Source organism: Mastigoproctus giganteus, chromosome 3 (genome assembly GCF_048544385.1).
Source record: "Mastigoproctus giganteus isolate SK-2022 chromosome 3, ASM4854438v1, whole genome shotgun sequence".
NCBI lineage: Eukaryota > Metazoa > Arthropoda > Arachnida > Uropygi > Thelyphonidae > Mastigoproctus > Mastigoproctus giganteus.
The window spans coordinates 107340344-107364126 of NC_143577.1; the positions used below are offsets into that span (position 1 = coordinate 107340344).

The following is a 23783-nucleotide window of genomic DNA, read 5'->3' on the forward strand; positions in this document are numbered from 1 at the left end:
ATATTCCATCAACTCCAGGAGCCTTACTGGTCTGTAGGCTCGAAAGTTTTTTCATTAAATAATCTTGCGAAATTTCAATATCATTAATTACATATTTTTTAACTTCGCTCCCACAATTTCCCTTTGTCACAAAAGGCTTTTCATTTGTAAATATCGATGCAAAATAACTGTTGAGTTCATCTGCAACGGCAGCTGGTGTATTTATTACTATCCCCTTTCCCTTACATAAAGGTCCGATCTGGTTTGTCCTGCTTTTCTTGGCATTTATATATGTGAAGAATTCTTTATCCCCCCTCTTTGCTCTGTTTGCTAGTGATTTCTCATAAACTGCCTTTGCCTGTCGAACCTTTTCTGTGGCTCTATTACACATCACCTTGTAGCTGTTATAGGCTTCAGTACTTTTTATTGTTCTGTAACATTTCCATGCCACCTTTTTCTGCTCAAGTAATGCGGCAACTTCACTAGTCATCCAACTTGGAACCCTCCTCGTGGAGTATTTTTTTAATGGTATATACGCATTCAAGGCATCTGTGATTAATGTTTTAAAAGCGTACCACAGTTCAATTGTATTCATTCTCTGCGCGATATCTACCCAGTTAATAGAGGCCATGTAGTACCTTAAGGCATCGTAATTTCCTTTTCTGAAATTAAAACCCATTCCTTTGCCTTTTACTTCTGCTACCTCTCTCGTCATCATCCACCGTAGAACTCCGTGATCACTTCCTGCTACTGGTTCCTCTACTGTCAGCCCTGTTATGTCATCTGATTCATGTGTGATGATGAGGTCTAGGATATTCTTTTCTCTAGTATTTTCCCTGACATGTTGATACAAATAACAGTCATCTAGTTGATTTAAAAATTTTGTTCCCCATGTCGAGTTTCCTTCCCATTTACTCCAATCAATTAGAGGCAGATTGAAATCACCCATAATAAGGCATTGATGCTTACTTGCCCATTCCATTTGCATGTAGAGGCTTTTGTCATAATCTTCACAATCACCTGGTCTGTAGATTACTCCTACTCGCATTATACCTTTGTTTCCAACTATCTCACACCATACAGACTCTATACTAGCACGTGAAACGTCTGAATCCGGGAAAGCTATCGTCGCACTCAGGCTGCTTCTGATAAGAAGCATTACCCCACCACCCCTTCTATCTAATCTATCCTTCCTAAATACATTATACAAGCCGTACTGAAACTCATCATCCCCAATTTCCGGGTGGCACCACGTCTCTGTAAGCCCTATTATGTCTGCGTTACTTGTTTTAACCAGCAGTTCGAATTCGCTCATTTTATTGACGACACTTCTAACGTTACTGTATAAACAATTAAGATTTACTGTTCTTGTATATTTAACAACCCTAACACAACCCTTGAAGTTTTTTAGGCTCTCTTCCCTGGCATTAGCTACCCGCCCACGTGAAACGTTTGTGCCCCCAGAACATCTAGATAATACGTCCAGTTGGGGTAACAGATAAGAACTCTTGAGGTATGTGCAAGAGTTACTTTGACCAATATTATCAGATAAACCATAACTACTTTGTTTTGCTGTCAGGATGGGTACTGACTGTACCATGGGGAAACTAGGCCTGTCAGTTTTAGTTTTTTTTTTGGGGGGGGTGGGGATTTATTAGTGCATAATTCATATCATGGTAATTTGAATTCTATTATTATTATTTTATTTAATCACATATAGCTTTTCCAGCAGGTAAGTTCATAGACCAATTTTCATGCTGTGTAGGTTGATTTTTTTTTTTTTTTGATTTGGTAGTTGTTGGCGCATCGGCTTCTGTGGCCATATTGCACCTCCCAAGGTTTTTGCAGTACTTTGATCCAAGCCCGAGGCGGGAATCGAACCCGCAACCTTTGGGTTGCCGGGCAGGTACTTTACCCACTCGGCTAGCCCGGTCGGCTGTGTAGGTTAAAAAACCTAGAATAACTAATAGGAAACCTCTCAACTAGTCCTGTCCAACAGTGGCTAACTACAAACCCAACTGAATAGCCTTTTAAGAATTCCTCCAGTTTACAAGTGAATTTGAACAACCCACACCTCTTCAAATGAATGAGAATTAAAAACACTACATTATCATACAGAATTAGGCCAGCTACCAGTACTGGTTCCTCTTAAAAAAGGAATAATGCTTTTTTTTTTTTTTTTTTTTTTTTTTTTTTTTTTTAGGAGCATTAGCAACTAAGGCCATATTGCTCAGGGGATATGCAGTGGTCATTCCTTGACCTTTCCGCATCCCCCATATTTGGTGGCTCACGGGCTCGAACCCCGGTCTAATCAAGAAGCGTGTGCTACACACTGCTGCTCCTGCCCACCTGGCTACGGAGGCGCCGGAATAATGCTAATAAGCCTTCTCTGCAACAGACATCTAGCAAATCTTTTTTGGGTGGTGGGAGAGCTGGGATGCTTGCATTTGATCTAGGAAATGGTCACTCATCTTATGACAGTGTACTACATTTCAAAACTCATGTAGGGATGCACTTTTCCTCACTCAAATGATCTGCCCATACAAATAGCTACTATACAACAATAAACGTTCACTGGCCAGTCATCCTATGGCACTCAGATATCAGTGCTTTAATGTGGATGAGCTACTTTATTCATGTAAAGGTTATCATTCAAGACATAAATTAGTCAGAGAGGGCATCATTTATCTATTCTGAAGATGCTCTCTTCTGTTCCACATATACAACCATTTATTCCAAAAGCCTATATTTAATTTGAATGACTTATATAAGTTTATTATTTCAAAAGTTTCAAAGAAAATATTGAAGCAACCAACTCCAACTTACCTCAAGATCATATGAAGATCTGATATTTCTTAAACTCTTTTCAATCACTTCCCAACGTTTTTCTATCCTTTTTTTCCCATTCTCCTATATTAATAAAATAACTGAAGATTGAAACTTACCAAGCCTTCAAAACAATTTTATATTAATAAACATGAGAGACCTATTTTAATCAATCTCATTACAAATTAGATGTACTGGATGATGATTTGGTTCTCTAAATACAATTATACTTAAGTTTAATTAAAAGAATATTTAACTTAACCCATCCAAAAACTCAGCCAGTAAACTGCTATTAATGAATTCTGTTTGGAGACCACAGACTTGACTGCCATAGGGAAACATGTTCTATTCATGTCCTTATCTGTTTGTGGTTTTTGAAATATGAATAATGGAAATATCATGAAATTTTTCAAAAATAATCATCTGGTTTTATCCAGAATTTCTCTTTATTATGTAGAATAAATATGAGCACTTATTTAGTGATGAAAATACAAAGGCAAGACCTCTTTTGGTATATACAAAAAGTTACATAAGATATTATCTTATTACATTACTACTTTGACTTTTTTTTCTCATCAAACAGAAATGGATGAAAGCTGTATCAGCATTAGTTGAGGCATATAGTGAAAGAAAGTAAGCTTATATAGCATCAGGCAAAAAGAAACCTTCACATTTCACCCATCTCGTCGCTCCAAATGTTTATCTAGTTCAGCCTTAAATTTATTTAAGCTATCAACTAACACAACAGGTGGAAATCTATTCCAGAAATCAACTACCCACTAGCTAAAGGCAAACTTCCAACATCTATTCTACAACTGTCTTTCCTCAATTTGAATCTATGCCACCATCCGGTTCTTATTCTGAGCAAGCGGAGGTATACCATCAGCATTGAGCCTGCTCAAACCATTCAAGGTCTTATACACCTCAATCAGATCACCTCGAAGGTGATCTCCAGATGCTCATGATCACTGATTATCAACAGTGATCATTCGTGTATTAAGAATTTGCAGATAAAGGAACCACTAGGTGGCAGTGATCACAATGTACTGATGTGGGATTTACTTAAAGATATAATTACCATCAGGAGTAAAGGAAAGGGTTTTTGCTTCCGTAAAGGTGAGTACAGTGGCCTCAGACAGTTTTTAAATTCTGTACAGTGGGATCAACTGACAATGTTACCAACAGTAAATTCTAAGTGGGAAACATTCAAGGAATTAATTGTGGATGCTACTAAAAAGTTTCATACCTATTAAGAAATATTGTTCAAGGTTTAGAATTAAATGGTTATCAAATGAACTAATGAGACTCGTGACAGAGAAGAAAAATGCATGGGATGCATATAAATTATCAAGCGACTCAGAAGCCTATGGCAGATATAAGCTAGTCTGTAATCAGGTCACAAAGGAGGTTCGGCAGGCGAAGGCAGATTACGAGAAATCTTTGGCAAAAGATGCTAAGAAAAACAGCAAGGATTCTTTTACTTATATAAACTCTAAAAGGAAGGGGATGAATCTGATTGGTCCATTTGATATCGATGGTTCGATTGTTGATGATCCTGCTCAGATAGCAAACAAACTGAATGAGTATTTTGCATCTACATTCGCACATGAGGAGTTATTAAGGTTTGAAAATGGCAGAAGGTTGAAGGAAATTGTAGCATGGTGCTTAATGATTTTGTAATAACTGAGGGCAAAGTGGAGGAGAAATTGTTGAAGTTAAACATAAGAAAGGCACCTGGGGTGGATGGGATCTATCCAGTTATATTAAAGAAGGTGGCAAAGCAACTAAGCAAACCCTTAGCCATAATTATGAGCGCATCCTTGGACTGAGGGGAGGTCCCCACGGAATGGAGATGTGCAAATGTATCCCCAACTCACAAAGGGGGATCGAAGGGTGACATGAGTAATTACAGACCAGTTAAGTTTAACTTCTGTTCCGGGTAAAATAATGGAGTCACTGGTTAAAGATGCATTGCAGGATCATTTAGACAAGACTGCAGCAATAATTCAGACACAGCATGGGTTTGTTAAGGGAAAGTCTTGTCTTGACAAATTTGATAGGATATTATGATGTGGTTACAAAGGAACTGGATGCAAAAAATAATTTTGATATCATATATTTAGATTTCAGGAAAGCTTTTGACACTGTTGCATATGGAAGACTATTGTACAATTTGGAGCAGAATGGTATTAAGGGTAAGTTGCTACAATGGATATAAGGATGGTTCAGTGGGAGAAGACAGAGGGTGGTAATCAATGGGTGCTGCTCTTCGTGGACTAATGTTATTAGTGGAGTCCCACAGGGTTTGGTGTTGGGTCCTCTGTTGTTTGTATATTTATCAATGATATTGATGAAGGTATATCAGGCTTAATGTCGAAGTTTGCAGATGATACAAAGGTTGGCAGGGTTGTTAATGACAGTAATGAGAGTGTGCTACTGCAACAGGATCTAGATAATTTGGGCAGATGGGCTAAGAAGTGGCAACTGAAGTTTAACCTTGAAAAATTTGTGAAGTAACCCCAGAGAAACGTACCAACTCTGTGGTACTACACTTCAGGTGGTAGAAAATGAAAAAGACCTGGGAATAATTTTGCAGTCAGATATGAAGTTTTCTGAGCACTGCAGACGGGCTGCCAGGGCAGGTCATGGGGTTTTGTCAATGATATATAGGAATTTTGCTAGCAGGGAAAAGGAGGTGATTGTCCCTCTGTATAAGGCAATGGTCAGGCCACGCCTTGAGTACTGCGTACAGGTCTGGAGGCCTCATTTTAGGAAGGATGTAGATTTGCTTGAGTATGTACAGAGAAAGGCAACAAGTATTGGTGAGGGGAATGAAGGGATCCTCTCACCACGAGAGGCTTAAGTTCTGCAAATTGCAGTGGCTGGAGACTAGGCACCTGCACGGTGATCTGATTGATGTGTATAAGGCCTTGAATGGATTGAGCATGCTGAATTCTGATGGGATCCTTCTACGTTCAGATTACGAACCTAAGAGGGCATAAATTCAAATTAAGAAAAGATAGATGTAGAATAGATGTGTGGAAATTTGCCTTCAGCCAGCGGGTGGTTAATTGCTGGAACAAACTTCCATATGCCGTTGTGGAAGTTGATTGGTTAAATAAATTTAAGGAGAAACTGGACATGCATTTGGAGGGAATGGTATGATTTTTTTTTTTTTTTTTTTTGGCTGATGCTGCATAAGCTCATACACTTGCTTTCTTGCATCACGTGCCACTACTACTGCTACAACTTGCAGAACTTAAGCCTCTCTTGGTAACAGCATCCCTTTGTTCCTCTCACCAATCTTGTTGTCCTTCTCTGTACTCGTCTAGCAACTCTACATCCTTCCTAAAATGAGGCCTCCAGACCTGTATGCAGTATTCAAGGTGTGGCCTGACCACTGCCTTATGCAGTATTCAAGGTGTGGTCTGACCACTGTCTTTTGTCAATGATAGGAATTTTGCTAACAAAATTCCTATATATCATCGAAAAACTCCATTACCTGCTCTGGTCAGAGAACTTCATATCTGACTACACAATTACCCCCAGGTCTTATTCATTCTTCACCTCCCAGAGTATAGTACCACACAGTTGGTATGTTTCTCTTGGGTTACTGCTACCCATTTGCAGTACTTTGCATATGGGTTTACAAACATAAAAATCTAAAAGACATGAACTGGGTCAACTTATTGCTTCATGTAAGAACCACTAGAATGAGAAATCCTTCATTGTTAGTTATCAGTAAGTGACTAATCTCACTTGCCAACTGCAACAGACAATCCTGCCCATTTGAAAAGCCCTCCATATCATATATTGATTACAACTGCTCAAAAATATTTAAAGATTGTAAAACAACTGTATTATATACTTTACTCTATGCTCACTTAAAAATGATTGGAACTTTTATGACTCACAAGTGAAATATTCACTGCATGAAAACAGTAAAGGATAGAATAGACAAAAATTTTTGTTATCATTGAAGTGTAAATATAAAATTTTAAATGAGCAAAATTGAAAAGAAAAAAAAAAAAGGTTGCTGTTTTATTTGGTCACCTGGGTTCTCTGTATATATTTAGAAATTAGGTTCAAATTGTTCTCATTGGGATGGATATGATAAACAATTTGAGAATACTGTTTTCTTTCAATAATCACTGTCAATTGAAGAATTTTTTAATTAATTTAATTTTTATAGCACATTTCACCATAATAACGTATAAACACACTGAATTCCAGCTACTGGTATTATTGCAAATGCAATAAGATTGAGTTTACTACTCACTTATAATAGATTACATTAACAGAAAAGCCCAATAAACTGGAAACTGCAAATTGTTTTTACTGTTTTAAGGTAGTGTGACCTCTAGAAATGTGCATTAGTAAAATGTGAGCTCATGTGAGGTGATAACAGTGTGTTTCTGCTAAGAGGCAGACTGGGTCAAAAATCCTTACATGGGAAAACTTGTAGCTGCCTCATACTAGTGCTTATGGCCAAAGTCGCACCAGCCTCAGGCCCACTGCAGTTTCCCTGGTAAGTCTTATGGCCAGTCTGCCTCAACCCTATGAAGTTCTTTACAGAAAATTTCATTTTGATTGTTATCACTGTGCCAACTAAGAGACAAATAAGTGACAGCAGCACTCAACTCTACCAAGAAAAGGAAAGCAATTGATTTGGATCAGAAAATTAAAATAATAATGATGTATGAAAATGGTCAAACATTAACAAGAATTGAGCAGAATTTAGATCTGTCAGTGTCAACAGTGAACACAATAATAAAGGACAAAGACAGAATATGAGAAGTGGTGAAGGGATTGGCACCAATGAAGTTAACTATAATAACCAAGGCTACAAAATACATATCAGTTTTTACAATACAATAATGTGTTTTTTCTTCTTATGTGCCACTCCGGCTACTTCACCGCTTTTCCCCAGATCAAGCTTTTAATTGAACTAATTAAAAATATATAACCAATTAATTTAAAATTATATAACTATTTTTCTTCATTGTTCTGAGGATATTATGTGGTTGTGTTTGTAATTTTAATATAGTAGCAATACAGGTAGTCCTCATTTTGCATCGTTACAATTTGTGCCAATTCACAATAGCGCCAGTCACTAACCACAAGGCCATTTTTATTTTTATTTATTTATGCAATTTTTTTTTATAAATTAAAGTTTAAAATCGTCAGACAAAATTTATGGGCATCGTACTGTACTATGTATCATGCCCCGTTCATGTGAAAACTATGGCCTGATGTCGAAAAATTAACTTCAAACTGCGATCTGTACAAAGAACCTTGTACTGAGGATCTGACAGACCACAACAACATTGCTCTACTTAATGATTTGAAACAACTATCATAGTTCAAAGACCTGGAAGAAAGAGACATCAATAAATGGCTTGTGAGCGATAACATTCTAGAGAATGAAATGTTAACAGACGATGAAATTATCGAAGCAGTTAGTCAAGGAGAAATGCTGGAAGATGAAGAACCAGAGAACCCAGAAGCTATGATCAGATATAAAAATAATAAGTCATTCAGAAGGAAAGAAAATGCTTGAAACTGCAATAAGATATATCGAACAGCAAGATAATTCATCTGCCATTGATATAATTCTTAAGAAAAAAGTGGTGTGATTTTGCTTCAAAAAACAAATGAATATTACTGATTTTTTATCTAAGTAAATGTTTAATAAACATTTATATAGAACATACTGTATACAGTATATATTATTTATTTAATTTACAACCTATAAATGGTATTTTGCATGTGTTTTCGGATTGACTGGCCATTCGTTTATCTGGCCTGAGGTCCGGTACCATATGGGCCAGTTAATCGGGAGTCTACTCTACCATAATTCAGAGGGGTCTGCAAAATAAGAGCCTTCTCAGAGGAAAATATACACCATCTCACAAACTCAGATTACAAAACTGCAGATAAGCTAGTAACATGATGGCAACAGTTCCAGTTGAAAACACCATCAATCCAAGTGTCCACATCAAACTGACTAAAAAGAGCTACTGAGAAGTTTAGAATGAAGGAATCCATTTTCTCGATCCTGATTAAAGTAGAGCATAGCTGTAGTAATAATAATGTCATAATAACAATGTCTGCACACTTAATTCAAAAACCACCACAGTGGAAAAACATCATGCTACCATTCAGATAATTAACCAGGCATTTTAGTTTTTCACATCTAGCAAGCTGACAGACAACAGAGGGTCACAGTAATGCATGGCTGACACAATAAAAAAAAAAAAAAAAAAAAAAGGTCTAATTATAAAATTCACTGTGAATCTACATCAAACATGAACAATGGGGTGACCGTTGAAAACATCTGGAGGTGATAATCCTCACATCCAACAATTATTCACATTGCCACTTAACTGGAAATAAACATCAGTTTACAAGATCCATCGTTGCAAGAAACCACAGAGCAAACTCATTATGCTGATGTGGATCAGTTCATGCTGCACCACATGGATACTGTATAAATTAATGATAGTTCAAAAAAATTTTACAGATGGTTGACCATGGAATATTAAGCAGTCATAATACAGCTCTAGCAATCTCTTTAATAGCTGCAATGACTGAGGGGAGATGTTCTCTGCTGTGAGCTAATCACCTGTTTCTTTGAATTTTTTCATAATTTTGTGCAGCACATTTTGAGAAAGTGGTCCTCTTCTTAATCTTTTATTCTCTAATTGTAGCCATAGATTGCTGTTGTTCCAAAAATAGCATGATACTTCTTTTGGAGTACCATTTCGAGATCAGTAAGATCTCGAAATGGTACTTTGAATGAGTTAGCACACCAGTTCTTAAATCCCCTTCTCAAAAATATTAACAATGGTCACATGATGAGGTTAAATTTGCATTCTAGTGCACACAGCACCAATTTTTTTTTTTTTTTTTCACTTTCCATTTCTGCATGTGTTGTATAGTGTCCATCTCGTATTTCATCTTTCTACCATTAATGGTTCTCTACTTACAGGCAGCTGAATTGACACACTTTAATTATAACTGCACAGTATAGTTCTGGCTTAGGATTAAATTTAGATGTTTTTCAGAAATATATGTCTGAAGACTGTGTTTGGATATGCAATAGCCATGATCACACTTCTCTTCTGGTAAACACAAGATTCAGTTGCATTTCAATGGTATTTGTGGTAGTGACTGACAAGAGAGGATAAGATCATCAGCACACACGTTTAATACATGTTTTGGCTTGCAGAACAATTGGTTCTGTAAGCCAAAAGTTAAGAAAATCTTGATGGACATATCAAAGACTTTTTCAAATTTTTTCTAAATCTAGTATGGGCTAGTCATAAATACACTATTTATGACTAGCCCATACTGACCGTTCATTAAATTACTTTTCCAAGAACCATTTTTTCTAAGACTTTGTCCAAGCAGGCAGTGAGTGAAACTGGCTTATAATCATGTGGGAATGAGTGATCCTTTCCTGGCTTTGAGAAAACTAAGACAATTAAAAGTTATTCATTGTACTCAATTTTTCATAAAAACAGTTTCATTCAAATGAGGCTTACAAAGCACTAATAACAAGGAAGGATGCTGTCCAGAACCTGTAATATTTTCATTAAAACAATATTTGTTGTAAGATGATTATACTCTATATGTACCATTAAAATAAGTCATTGTACAATTTATCACCTAAATGGTAATGTAATTAATTAAACAGTAATAGCAACAAAATTAATTTGAATTATTCGGTTTATAGTCATGAAGATGTTTTTATTTTGTAGTGACAGTAAATGAAAGAATTTAAATTTACAGATTAGGTATTCCACCAATATTCAGAACACCATAAGCATTCTGTTAACTTTTTGCCGAGGTATTTTATTACTAGCTAAAAACAGGGGGAAGGGAGTTGACAAAACACTAAGCTAATCAATAAGAAAGCACACTGATTTTATTAACAGGAGCAATATTAATTTAATCTAATAAAATAATTAAAATGCAATATAAGAAGGAGAAGTGTTTAAAACACCTACATCTTCAATGGGATACAAACTCTCTGGGGAACAGGGCATTCGGACATAATCAGAATCCCATTTATCTTGGTAGCTATCTGGATATGGACGGGGAGCATCTCCGTCTCTTATGTATGGCTAATAACAATAATAATAAATATGATGTAAGTCCCTATGGAATACCTATAAATATTACAATTAAAACTGCTTCTGATACTTTTAATAAAAATTTATATTTATTTTTTATATAGCTTAACTTTGAATCATATCATTTTAGTTTAGTGGTCTCTGAACTTTAGCAACATAAAGTATTCCAAACGTAATTAATGGCATGATATGTGATATTAATTACTTAGTTAATTTTCTAATAACAGACTTACCAATATGTGCTAAGCCTAGCACTGTTCAATCAAATTTATCAGAGTTAGCTAAGTAAAATTTCACTTTATACCAAAATTATGATGTTATACTATTGAGATATTAAGCATATCTAATATACGAGTACCAAAAAAAATAAACATGGGAGCCATAAGATATTCGAAAAAATAAATAATGAATTCATAATCACATATAGATGGCTACTGGTAACCACAGAGCAGATAAAATGACAACAAAATAATCAATACTCCTAATGCAAAAAAAAATTGGCAGTTTATACCGAGCACAGGCCAGGCAATATGGTTCTACATCCTAAATTTATTTGAGGATTGTAATTCACATCCAGGTTCAAACAAAACTGTATTGTAAAGGAATGAATACTCCCCACTGCATGTGATCAAATGATGTATTTATAACTGTTGTTGTTATTTGGTTTTTAGGAGCATTAGCAACTAAGGCCATATTGCTCCGGGAATATGCGGTGGTCATTCCCTGACCTTTCCGCATCCTCCGTATTTGGTGGTCACAGGCTCCAACCCCGGTCTAATCAAGAAGCGTGTGCTACGCAGTGCTGCTCCTGCCCACCTGACTATGGAGGCACCATATTTATAACAAACTGCTTATGACAGCTAAGGTGTTCTTTTAGGACAACTTAGGGACGGTAGTTCAGGTACAACATAATTATATTAACAGTATGCATTCTATCTTTCTGTCTTTACTCTTTGGGGACACTTGGTTCTCCAGTGAGAAAGCTTGGGTTTTGTCATCATAAAAATGACTTTGTTCGTTTATAAGTCACTTTAAGTTACTAATATCATTTTTAATCAAGCAACATTACTCAGAAAGTGATTGGATTTATTATTCATTAAAAACTAAAACTTGATGGCACTGTTGCACCCAGTTTCAGAGATATTCAGTTCCATCATCACACAACAGTTATTGTTGTTGTTATTTGGTTTATAGGAGCATTAGTAACTAAGGCAATATTGCTCTGGGGATATGCGGTGCTCATTCCCTGACCTTTCCGCATCCTCCGTATTTGGTGGTCACGGGCTCGAATCTCGGTCTAATCAAGAAGCGTGTGCTACACACTGCTGCTCCTGCCCACCTGGCTACGGAGGCACCTCAGACAACAGGTAGACTCAATCAGCAATTTGTGTTGAGAACTTGTGTTGAGTTGTGAACAAATTTATTGAATCTAGACAAGCAGTGTAAGGAAGAAAAGTTTGATGGATATCTTACCTTTTGTTATGTATATAATATAACATAACTCCTAATACTGGCCCAATACAGCCATTTAATAAAGAAGAAGGATATGTTTCATTTCAGCCATTTAAACAGTTGAGAAAATAATACTATTCTGGTATTATGTTTATCTCTATTTACTGCCTGGGAATACCATGGGCATACGCTCACTTTAGAAATGACTAAATTTGGCATCTCTGTAGCCAGGTGGGCAGGAGTGCGTAGCACACACACTTCCTAATTAGACTGGGGTTCGAGCCCATGACCACAAAATTTCATGCTAAAACAGTAAAAACGCTTACCTCATATATATAATGGGAAAAAGGAGAGGACAAAAAAAAAAAAAAAGACTAAATTTATCGACAAAGGGATCTAAAGTTACTGATATCTAAAGTTACATTTGCTGATGATGTTACCAACAGCAAATTCTAAATGGAAAGCATCCAAGGAAGTAATCGGGCAGGCTACTAGGCTTTTCATACCGATTAAGAAATACTATTTAAGGTTTAGGCCTAAATGGATGTCAGATGAACTACTGAGACTCGTGGCAGAGAAGAAAAATGCGTTGGATGCATATAAATTATCAGGTGACACAGAAGCCTATGGGATATAAACTAATATGTAATCAAGTCACAAAGGAAGTGAGGAAAGCTAAGGCAGATTATGCAAAATCATTAACAGAGTATGTTAAGAAACAGCAACGACTTATGTAAACTATAGAAGGAAGGGGATGAATCAGATTGGTCCACTTGATATCAATGGTTTGACTGTTAATGATCTTGCTCAGATAGCTGAAAATCTGAGTGAGAATTTTTCATTTACAATCACACAAGGAGTTATTATGGGAGGAGAATGCCAGAAGTTTATCACACTGTAACAGGCTGTACATTTTGTAATAACTGAGAGCAAAGTGGAGGAGAAATTGTTGAAGTTAAACATAGGAAAGGCACCTAGGATGGATTGGATCTATCCTGTTAGATTAGAGGTGGCAAAGGAAGTAAGCAAACCTTTAGCCATAATTATGAGAGGATCCTTGGACTCAGAGGAAGTCCCCACGGCCTGGAGACGTGCAAATGTATCCCCAATTCACAAAGGGGGATCTAAGGCTGACATGAGTAATTACAGACCAGTTAGTTCCTCTTGCTCAGATTACAAACCTGAGGGGGAATAAATTGAAATTGAGGAAAGACAGTTATAGAATAGGTGTGTAGAAATTTGCCATTAGCCAGCGGGTGGTAGATAAGTGGAACAAACTTCATCTGTCGTTGTGGAAGCTGATAGCTTAAATAAATTCAAAGAGGAGCTGGACAAACATTTATAGGGAATGGATGTGTGAAATGTTTTTTTTTTTTTATTTTTTTTGGCTGATGCTATATAAGCTTGCTTTCTTGCATCACATGCCTCTACTATTACTATATCATTAGTATTAGTAGTGACAAATGATGCAAGAAAGCAAGCTTATACAGCATTAGAGAGAAAAAAAAAGAAAAACAATTCACATTTCACCTATCCATTCCCTCCAATAGTTTGTCTAGTTCTTCCTTGGATTTATTTAAGCTATCAATGTCCACGACAAATGAAGTTTGTTCCAGCAATCTACTACTCATTGGTAAAAGCCAAATTTCTGCAAGCATCCTTTCTCAATTTGAATTTGTGGCCCCCTCATGTATGTAGTCTGGGCAAGAAGAATAATCAAATCATAGCATTGAGCTTACTCAATCCATTCAAAACCTTAAGCATTTCAATCAGAATGCATTGCAGGTGGCTAAGTCTCCGGATGATGCAATTTGCAGAACTAAACCCTAACTTGGTAAGAGCCTCTCTCTTTGTTCCACTCATCAATCTCATTGCCTTTTCTTTAATTGTTCAAGAAGCTATATATCCTTCTTAAAATGAGGTCACCAGATCTGTATGCAGTACTCAAGATGTGGTCCGACCATTGCCTTATACGAGGGTAATTCAAAAAATAAGTTACACTTGGCCATTGTAGTCCAAGAGACATTTATTGAGGTACGTAACATTATGCAATAGAAAACACATACCTTGATCTATTCCACATAGTCACTGAGTTGGTGTAAACACTTCACGGAACATGTGACTAAATGTTCAATTTCCCGATGATAGAAATCCAATCCTTGGTCATTCAGCCACCATTGAACTGCTGTTTGCACCTGCTCATTGTTTGCATATCATTGTCCCACTACTAGATGTTCTTTCAGCTTGCCGAAGATGTGATAGTCAAAAGGCAAAAGATCTGGACTGTACAGCAGATGTTGCCGTATTTCCCATCCAAAACTTTAGAGCAAGTGTCATGTTGTGCATGAATTGTGTGGCGTGCCGTTGTCCTGAATGAGAACAACCCCTTTGCTTAACTTTCCAGGCCACTTCGCAAAGACCGTAATGTTTAGCAGTATGAGGCAGCATTAACTGTTGTGCGTTTTGCCATAAATTCCGTGTAAACAACTCCGTCACAGTCAAAAAAAAAAAAAGTGGCCATGACCTTTCCTGCTGATGGTGCAACTTTGAATTTCTTCCGCACATGCAATGTTGTGTGTCTCCATTCCACAGACACTGTTTCTGGCGTGAAATGGTGCACCCACGTTTCATCACCAGTGATGATGCAGCATAAGAAGTCATGGCCTTCCACAGAACAGCGTTGAAGGAAGGAAGGAAGGCTAAAGAAGACAAAAAACGTTGACCTTTGTGTTCATATGTCAGTGAACGAGGAACCTATTGTGCACACAATTTGATGTGCACAATGATGGAATGAATGCTCCCTATTGAAATAACTAATTCCTTTGCCATTTCTGCAACTGTGAATGTTCAATTATTGCGAATCATTTCATCAACCTGCATCACGTTGTCTGCAGTGGTCAACGTTGATGGCCTTCCTTTTCGATCAGCATCCGTCAGTTCCGTGTGACCATTTTTAAACTGCTGGCACCACTTCACTATGACTGTATGCGACATTGCATTTTCCCTATACACCGCCATTATTTCATGATGAATCTTGGAACAGTTCAGACCTCTCACCCGCAAAAAACAAAAATCATACTGTTCCGCATACTTTGAACTTGGAGTAACATTCTAGCTGACATGCCATTATGAATGCTTGCTCCTACACAACTGTTACTGCTATGTCAACGAAACTTACCTACCAGGGGGTGCAAGATATGAACTCCATTCTGCACAGGCACATTTGTTGCGCAATTATACCAGGAGATGGTGGCAGGTGTAACTTATTTTTGAATGCCCCTCGTACAATGTGACAACCACCTCCTTATCCCTGCTAGCAAAATACCTGTATACCATTGACAAAACCCAATGGGATGCCATAGCAGTTTGTCTGCATTGCTGAGAGAACTTCATATCTGACTGCACAGTTACCCTAGGTCTTTTCATTTTCCATTACCCTAAGAGTAGTACTACACAGTTGGTAGATTACTGTGAGGTTACTGCTATATGCAGTAGTGGTGGTGGTAGTAATGGCAAATGATGCAAGAAAGCAAGCTTATACAGCATCAGCCAAAAAAAAAAAAAAAACACCTCACACAGTTCACCCATTCATAGCTTCCAAAAATTAGACGCAGTCCTATCATGAATTTATTCAACCCATCCACTTCCACAATGACAGACAGAAGCCTGTTCCAACAATCAACAACACACTGCCTGAAGGCAAATTTCTGCACATCTATCCTGCACCATCCTAAACTCGAATTTGTCTCTTCATGTGTGTAGCCTCAGCAAGTGGAAGAATGCCATTAATATTTGGCTTACTCAATCCATTCAATGCTTTAAACACCTTAATCATATCTCCCCACAGGTGCTTGGTCTCAAGTCACTGCAATTTGCAGAACTGAAGCCTTTCTAATAAGAGCACATCTTTTGTTTCCTTCACCAGTCTGGGTGACCTTCTCTGGACCAGTTCCAGCAGTTTTTCATCCTTCCTAAGTGAGGCCTCCAGACTTCTATACAGTACTCAAGATGTGGCCTAACCATAACCTTATACAAAGGGATAATCACCTCCTTATCCCTGCTGGCAAAGTTTCTGTATATCATTGATAAAACCCTGTAACAAAATCCTTGGCAACATGTCTGCACTGCTCAGAAAATTTCATGTCCAATTATGCAATTATCCCAACACTTTTTCATTCTCCATTACCCTGAGTGTAGTACATAGTTGATAAGTTAATCTGGGATTACTGCTACTCATATGGAGTACCTTGCCTTTGTCAATGTTAAACTTCAACTGCTCTTTCTCAGCCCATCAACCCAATTTTCTTATATCTTGTTGCAGTAGCTCACTGATTCTGTCGTTAACCACCCTTGCAAACCTTCATATCATCAGCAAATTTAGACATTAGGCCTGATATACCTTCATCAATATCATTGATAAATATTGAAAACAACAATGGGCCCAGCACTCCATAACAATAAATTGCCCTTAATGCCATATTGCCCCAGTTTGTACAGAAGTCGTTCATGTACAACAGTATCAAAAGCCTTCCTAAAATCCAAGTATATGATGTCAAAATTATTTTTTGTATGCAGTCCTTTGGTTACTGCATCATAATAATCTATCAGATTGGTTAGACAAGTTTGCCCCTTGACAAATCCATACAGTGACTGCAATATAATTGCATGCCTGTTCAAATGATCCTGCATTACTTCTTTAACCAGTGATTCCATTATTTTCTCTGGAACAGCTGTTAGACTAAAAGGTCTGTAATTACTCACATTGCCTTTTGATCCCCCTTTATGAATTGGGGATAAATTTTCACATCTCCAGTCCATAGGGCCCTCCACTGAATCCAAGAATGGTCTCGGATTATGGCTAATTATGGCTAAGGGTTAGTTTAACTGCTTTGTTGCCTCCCTTAACATAATTGGATAGATGGAATCTCTATATTTAAGAACTTAACATACACATACTTGGTGTTATTTCTGACTTGTGAACAAAATGATTTGTCGAAAAGCTTAGTCTGCTTAAGGAAGGAAAGTACAGTAAATTTTGTTTAATTTGTATGTTTAATGTGTTCATCCAAATTTTATAATCATGATTTTAATTATTTATTCTCATAAACACAATGTCTTCTCACACTCATGGTCTCGTTGGGTTGGTTTGATGTGTTTTGGAGTCGAGTTGGGGCTCTCTGCTTTTAATTCTGTTGTGCATTGAATCGGTCAAGTCCCTATGAGAGAAAGAATTCATTAAAATTATTTTATCCCTTTACATTTGGAGAGCATTGACGAAGCATTCTATGCAAAAGAATGAGGTATGTAATTCAATATATGTAATGAAAGTTCAGATTTCAATCAGAACTTTTTTTCTTCCACACACCACTTTGCCAAAAATCTGTTCACTTTCTCGGTGATGTTAATTGATTAAAAACTACATTAGTAATCGACCTAAGTATCCTTAGGTTGATTAGTGGCTGGTTAGTTTAGCAGCACTAACCAGCCACTAATTAACAAGGACTACTTAGACCAAAGTGTACTTATTCATATACTATTTTCATTATGTCGCACAGAGCGGAACGGAAAGTAGAATAAAGAGTTGTAATTAAACTAGGTTTAATGTTAAATACACACGATAAACAGTAAAAACAGAATATGTAGATACATAGAGTAACCAGTAATACAAAAGCTTTAGAGCTTTTTACAGATAGATAGATAGATACATACGTACATACAGAATATGCATGTATCTACACATTCTGTTTTTACTGTTTATTGTATGTATTTAACATTAAATCTAGTTAACTACAACTTGTTTTACTTTCTGCCCCGTGCTACATAATGAAAATAGTATAATGAATCCAGAGTGCATAGGCCTTTTTACCTATGTATCATCATCAGCCATTTTCAATCCACTGCAGGAAGAAGGCCTCTCCAGCAACTTTCCAGTTCCTTCTGTTTTGAGCACTGGTCATCCATTTGCAACCCACAAACTCATGAATTTCATCTATCCATCTCCACCTTTGTCTTCCAGGTTTTCTTCTAGCTTCTCTTGGGTACCATTCTGTTATTTTCTTAGTCCATCTGTCATCATGTCTTCGAGCTATGTGTCCTGCCCAAGACCATCTTAGTTCTTTAATTTTGATAATCTTGAGTTTGCTGCCTAATCCATGTGTTTCTCTTCTTATCTAACAGTCTGATTCTCAGCTTCTCTTCCATTCTTTTGGTGAGTGCCCAAGTTTCACTTCCATAAGTCATGGTGGGAGTATACATTGGTTCATCATTTTACATTTCAGACAAACTGGAATATTGCTCTTCAGTATGTGACTATTTCCTGAATGCTATCCATCCAAAATTTATTCTTCTCTTGACTTCCAGCCATTTATCATTACTACAGCTAATAACTTGTCCCAGATAAGTATATGACTCCACCTTTTCGATTACTGCTCCTATAATTATTATATCCCTTTCTGTGGCATATTTGCTTCATCATTATTATAGATAGATACATACATACATACATACAGAATATGTATGAATCTACACATTCTGTTTTTACTATTTATTGTATGTATTTAACATTAAACCTCTTGTTCACCAGAAGGCGCTGACTCTCTTTAAAAATTACAGCTGTGAATTACAGGTTTCAAAAAAGCGATAAGTGTTTGCCTTTTTATTTACCTAATTGTTATTTTATATTGTACTTTATACGTAGTCTTATAGTTATTGTTACGCTGGTTATTTTTATTTTTAATTTAGATAAAGAGTTTTTGTAGATTACTACTTAATATATGTAAAACCGTTATTTCGTCTGAATCTTGCAGCCATTGTTTTTGTATAGAGTAGTAGGGAATTCAAATTTTTTAATTGTGGTAACTGGGCAGCTCTAACGTATAATTATATAGCGTAATATGCATCACTGCATTTAGGATTCTATTAGACAGCGTAGTATTGGCAATTAATTAATTAAATTTATTGATCTTATTAATTTAAAATATCATGCCCCAGACTAGAGCAGCAAAGCAACGGGCACAAAGTGGCAGGAATTCTGTGACTCGGGGAAGAACTGAGGAGGGCAATTCTCCAACACATTACAGCCTAAAAAAGTGTGCAACTTGCGAAATGTTTGCCGAACTCTCTGGAACAGAACATGATCTAGCCAAGGAGGATGTCTTTGTGTGTGCCAGGTGCAGAGAGTCTAGAAATTAGGCATCAACTCAGTTTTCTACTGGGCATCTATGAGAGCTTGTGGTGTAGGGTAGATGCCCTCGAAGAAATTAATATGAGGGGCCGGTCAAGCTCTCAGCTGCCCAACTCAATGCCAGAGCTCACTCCTGGGCATCAGGCAACACAGCGGCAATCTCCAACGCAGAATGCGCTGGTCCCAAAGGAACTAGTTATTGTTGGTGACTCTATTGTCAGGGAGACAGGGAATATATTGTGTAAAAAGGATAGATGGAACAGGACCAGGGCATGTCTGCCAGGGGCAAAAGTTGATGACGTTGTAAAGCATATATCATCTTTTAAGGGCACAAAAGGTGATATTGTTGTACACGATGGCACCAATGACATTAAGAGTAGGAGATCTGCAGATTTACTTAACAAGTGCAGGTGAATGTTGCAAAAAATTTGTGAGTCAGGGTTAAATTTCAAAGTGTCTGCAATTCTGCCCAGTCACGATAGGAGGGAATACATGACTAGAGCCTTGTCAAACAATACGACCTTGGAGGGAATGTGCAAGGTTCAACGGGTAGAATTTTTTCAGCGTGGTCTGTGCTTGTTAACAGGAGAGAATACTTCTACAGGGATGGGATACACTTAAATAGAAAGGGTGCAAGAATATTTGCAGATGCTGATGTTTTCCGACCCACCTAACACTGTTAGGTGGGTCGGAAAACTGCTAGCTTGGGGGGGAATTCACAGACTAAAAGGTTAAAAGTAGCCGCAGGCAGAGGTGAAGGTGATTCTTGTACAACTTCTATTAGAATAAGTAGCGACCTGGAGCGAGGGGTGCTTGTGGTTTCAGGGATTGATGGCAGTCATCGTGAAACAGGTGGGTATATGGGATGTGTTAGGGTAACTAATAATAAGGATAGGTACATGTATACTTGCATGTATACCAATGCTAGAAGTATAGTAAATAAATTTGATGAATTTGAAGTGTTGGTCAAGACATCAAAGGTGGATATTGTTGGGATAGCTGAGACGTGATGTCACACAGATATAAGGAATGCAGAACTGGAATTTGGGGAGTACAATGTGTACAGAAAGGATAGACAGGACAGGAAGGGAGGAGGTGTTATGCTGTTAATAAAGAAAAACATAAAATCAAAAGAAGTGCATCCACTTGATATAGATGAACAGTGCACTGTTGAGTCAGTTTGGTGTGACATAAGCACTGCGAAAGCAAAAATAAGAGTAGAAGTGTGTTATAGGCCTAATGACTCGAATGAGTACAATGAACAATTGTACAGAGAAATAGAGTGGGCCAGTAAATCAGAATGTCTTATAATGGGGGATTTTAACTTCCAGGATATTGATTGGAACTTGTGGGTTTATTGGATGATTGTTTTCTGCAGCAGCATGTTCGAGAGACAACCAGAGAGGGTAATGCTTTTGACCTGGTTATCAGCAGTGATCATTCGTGTATTAAGAATTTGCAGATAAAGGAACCACTAGGTGGCAGTGATCACATTGTACTGATGTGGGATTTACTTAAAGATATAATTACCATCAGGGGTAAAGGAAAGGGTTTTTGCTTCCGTAAAGGGGAGTACAGTGGTCTCAGACAGTTTTTAAATTCTGTACAGTGGGATCAACTGACGATGTTACCAACAGCAAATTCTAAGTGGGAAGCATTCAAGGAATAAATCGTGGGTGCTACTAAAAGTTTCATACCTGTTAAGAAATATTGTTCAAGGTTTAGGCCTAAATGGTTATCAAATGAACTAATGAGACTCGTGACAGAGAAGAAAAATGCATGGGATGCATATAAATTATCAAGCGACTCAGAAGCCTATGGCAGATATAAGCTAGTCTGTAATCAGGTCATATAGGAGGTTAGACAGGCGAAGGCAGATTATGAGAAATCTTTGGCAAAAGATGCTAAGAAAAACAGCAAGGATTTATTTACTTATATAAACTCTAAAAGGAAGGGGATGAATCTGATTGGTCCACTTGATATCAATGGTTCGACTGTTGATGATCCTGCTCAGATAGAAAACAAACTGAATGAGTATTTTTGCATCTACATTCACACATGAGGAGTTATTAAGGTTTGAAAATGGCAGAAGGTTGAAGGAAATTGTAGCAGGGTGCTTAATGATTTTGTAATAACTGAGAGCAAAGTGGAGGAGAAATTGTTGAAGTTAAACATAAGAAAGGCCCCTGGGGTGGATGAGATCTATGCAGTTATATTAAAGGAGGCGGCAAAGCAACTAAGCAAACCCTTAGCCATATTTATGAGAGCATCCTTGGACTCAGGGGAGGTCCCCACGGACTGGAGATATGCAAATGTATCCCCAATTCACAAAGGGGGATCGAAGGGTGACACGAGTAATTACAGACCAGTTAGTTTAACTTCTGTTCCGGGTTAAATAACGGAGTCACTGGTTAAAGATGTATTGTAGGATCATCTAGACAAGACTGCAGCAATAATTCAGACACAGCATGGGTTTGTTAAGGGAAAGTCTTGTCTGACAAATTTGATAGGATATTATGATGTGGTTACAAAGGAACTGGATGCAAAAATAATTTTGATATCATATATTTGGATTTCTGGAAAGCTTTTGACACTGTTGCGCATGGAAGACTATTGTACAAATTGGAGCAGAATGGTATTAAGGGTAAGTTGCTACAATGGATAAAAGGATGGTTAAGTGGGAGAAGACAGAGGGTGGTAATCAATGGGTGTTGCTCTTCGTGGACTAATGTTATTAGTGGAGTCCCCACAGGTTCGGTGTTAGGTCCACTGTTGTTTTGTATATTTATCAATGATATTGACGAAAGTATATCAAGCTTAATGTCGAAGTTTGCAGATGATACAAAGGTTAGCAGGGTTGTTAATGACAGTAATGGCAGTGTGCTACTGCAACAGGATCTAGATAATTTGAGCAGATGGGCTAAGAAGTGGCAACTGAAGTTTAACCTTGACAAATGCAAAGTACTGCTTATGGGTAGAAGTAACCCCAGAGAAATGTACCAACTGTGTGGTACTACACTTAAGGTAATAGAAAATGAAAAAGACCTGGGAGAAATTGTGCAGTCGGATATGAAGTTTTCTGAGCAATGCAGACAGGCTGCCAGGGCAGGTCATGGGGTTTTGTCAATGATATATAGGAATTTTGCTAGCAGGGAAAAGGAGGTGATTGTCCCTCTGTATAAGGCAATGGTCAGGCCAAGCCTTGGGTACTGCATACAGGTCTGGAGGCCTCATTTTAGAAAGGATGTAGATTTGCTTGAGCGTGTACAGAGAAGGGCAACAAGATTGGTGAGGGGGAATGAAGGGATCCTCTTTCTAAGAGAGGCTTAAGTTCTGCAAACTGCAGTGGCTGGAGAATAGGCACCTGTGCGGTGATCTGATTGAGGTGTATAAGGCTTTGAATGTATTGAGCACGCTGAATTCTGATGGGATCCTTCCACTTTTCAGATTACGAACCTAAGGTGGCATAAATTCAAATTAAGAAAAGACAGATGTAGAATAGATGTGCAGAAATTTGCCTTTAGCCAGCGGGTGGTTAATTGCTGGAACAAACTTCCATCTGTCGTTGTGGAAGTTGATAGGTTAAATAAATTTAAGGAGGAACTGGACAGGCATTTGGAGGGGAGGTGTGACTTTTTTTTTTTTGGCTGATGCTGCATAGGCTCATACACTTGCTTTCTTGCATTACATGCCACTACTACTACTATTACTTTTGTTTTAGCCATATTCATCTGTAGTCCAAAATCCTTACTAACTGTGCATAACTGATTAAGATTTCCCTCTTATTCTTTGGGATCATGGCTTATGACCACAATGTCATCTGCAAATTGTAAATGTTTTAGGTACTCTCCATTCACATTGACTCCTTTCCGTGACCAGTCTAATCTTCTGAAAGCTTTCTCAAGGGCAGCAGTAAACAGCTTCAGAGATATTGTGTCTCCTTGTCAAACTCCTTTCTCGATTTTAAATTTCCTACTGTCTTTGTCTAGTCTAATAAAGGAGGTTGCATTCTTATATATTTTCTTCAAAATCATTATATATGGGGTATCTATGCCTTGTCTTTCCAGTGCCCAAAACATTGCCTTATGCTGTATAGTGTCAAATGCCTTTTCATAACCACAAATGACAGGCATAATGGTGTTTTATATTCATTTGCTTTCTCCATTAGGTGTTATATTAATCTGTTAGTAATGACCCTTGTGAAC

The 23783-nt window shown here is 37.5% G+C and overlaps 1 protein-coding gene across 1 annotated transcript in view; it reads right to left on the reverse strand.

Moving 5' to 3' along the window:
• Positions 1-23783, reverse strand: part of LOC150088209 (poly(ADP-ribose) glycohydrolase-like) — a 325145-nt gene that overhangs the window by 169230 nt on the left and 132132 nt on the right. Inside the window, exons 7-8 of the mRNA XM_090370070.1 lie at positions 10818-10934; positions 2806-2889 (exon numbers count right to left, since the gene is read on the reverse strand). Of these exons, the coding sequence (XP_090226196.1) occupies positions 2806-2889; positions 10818-10934 (201 nt within the window). The remainder of the gene's footprint in view (positions 1-2805; positions 2890-10817; positions 10935-23783) is intronic.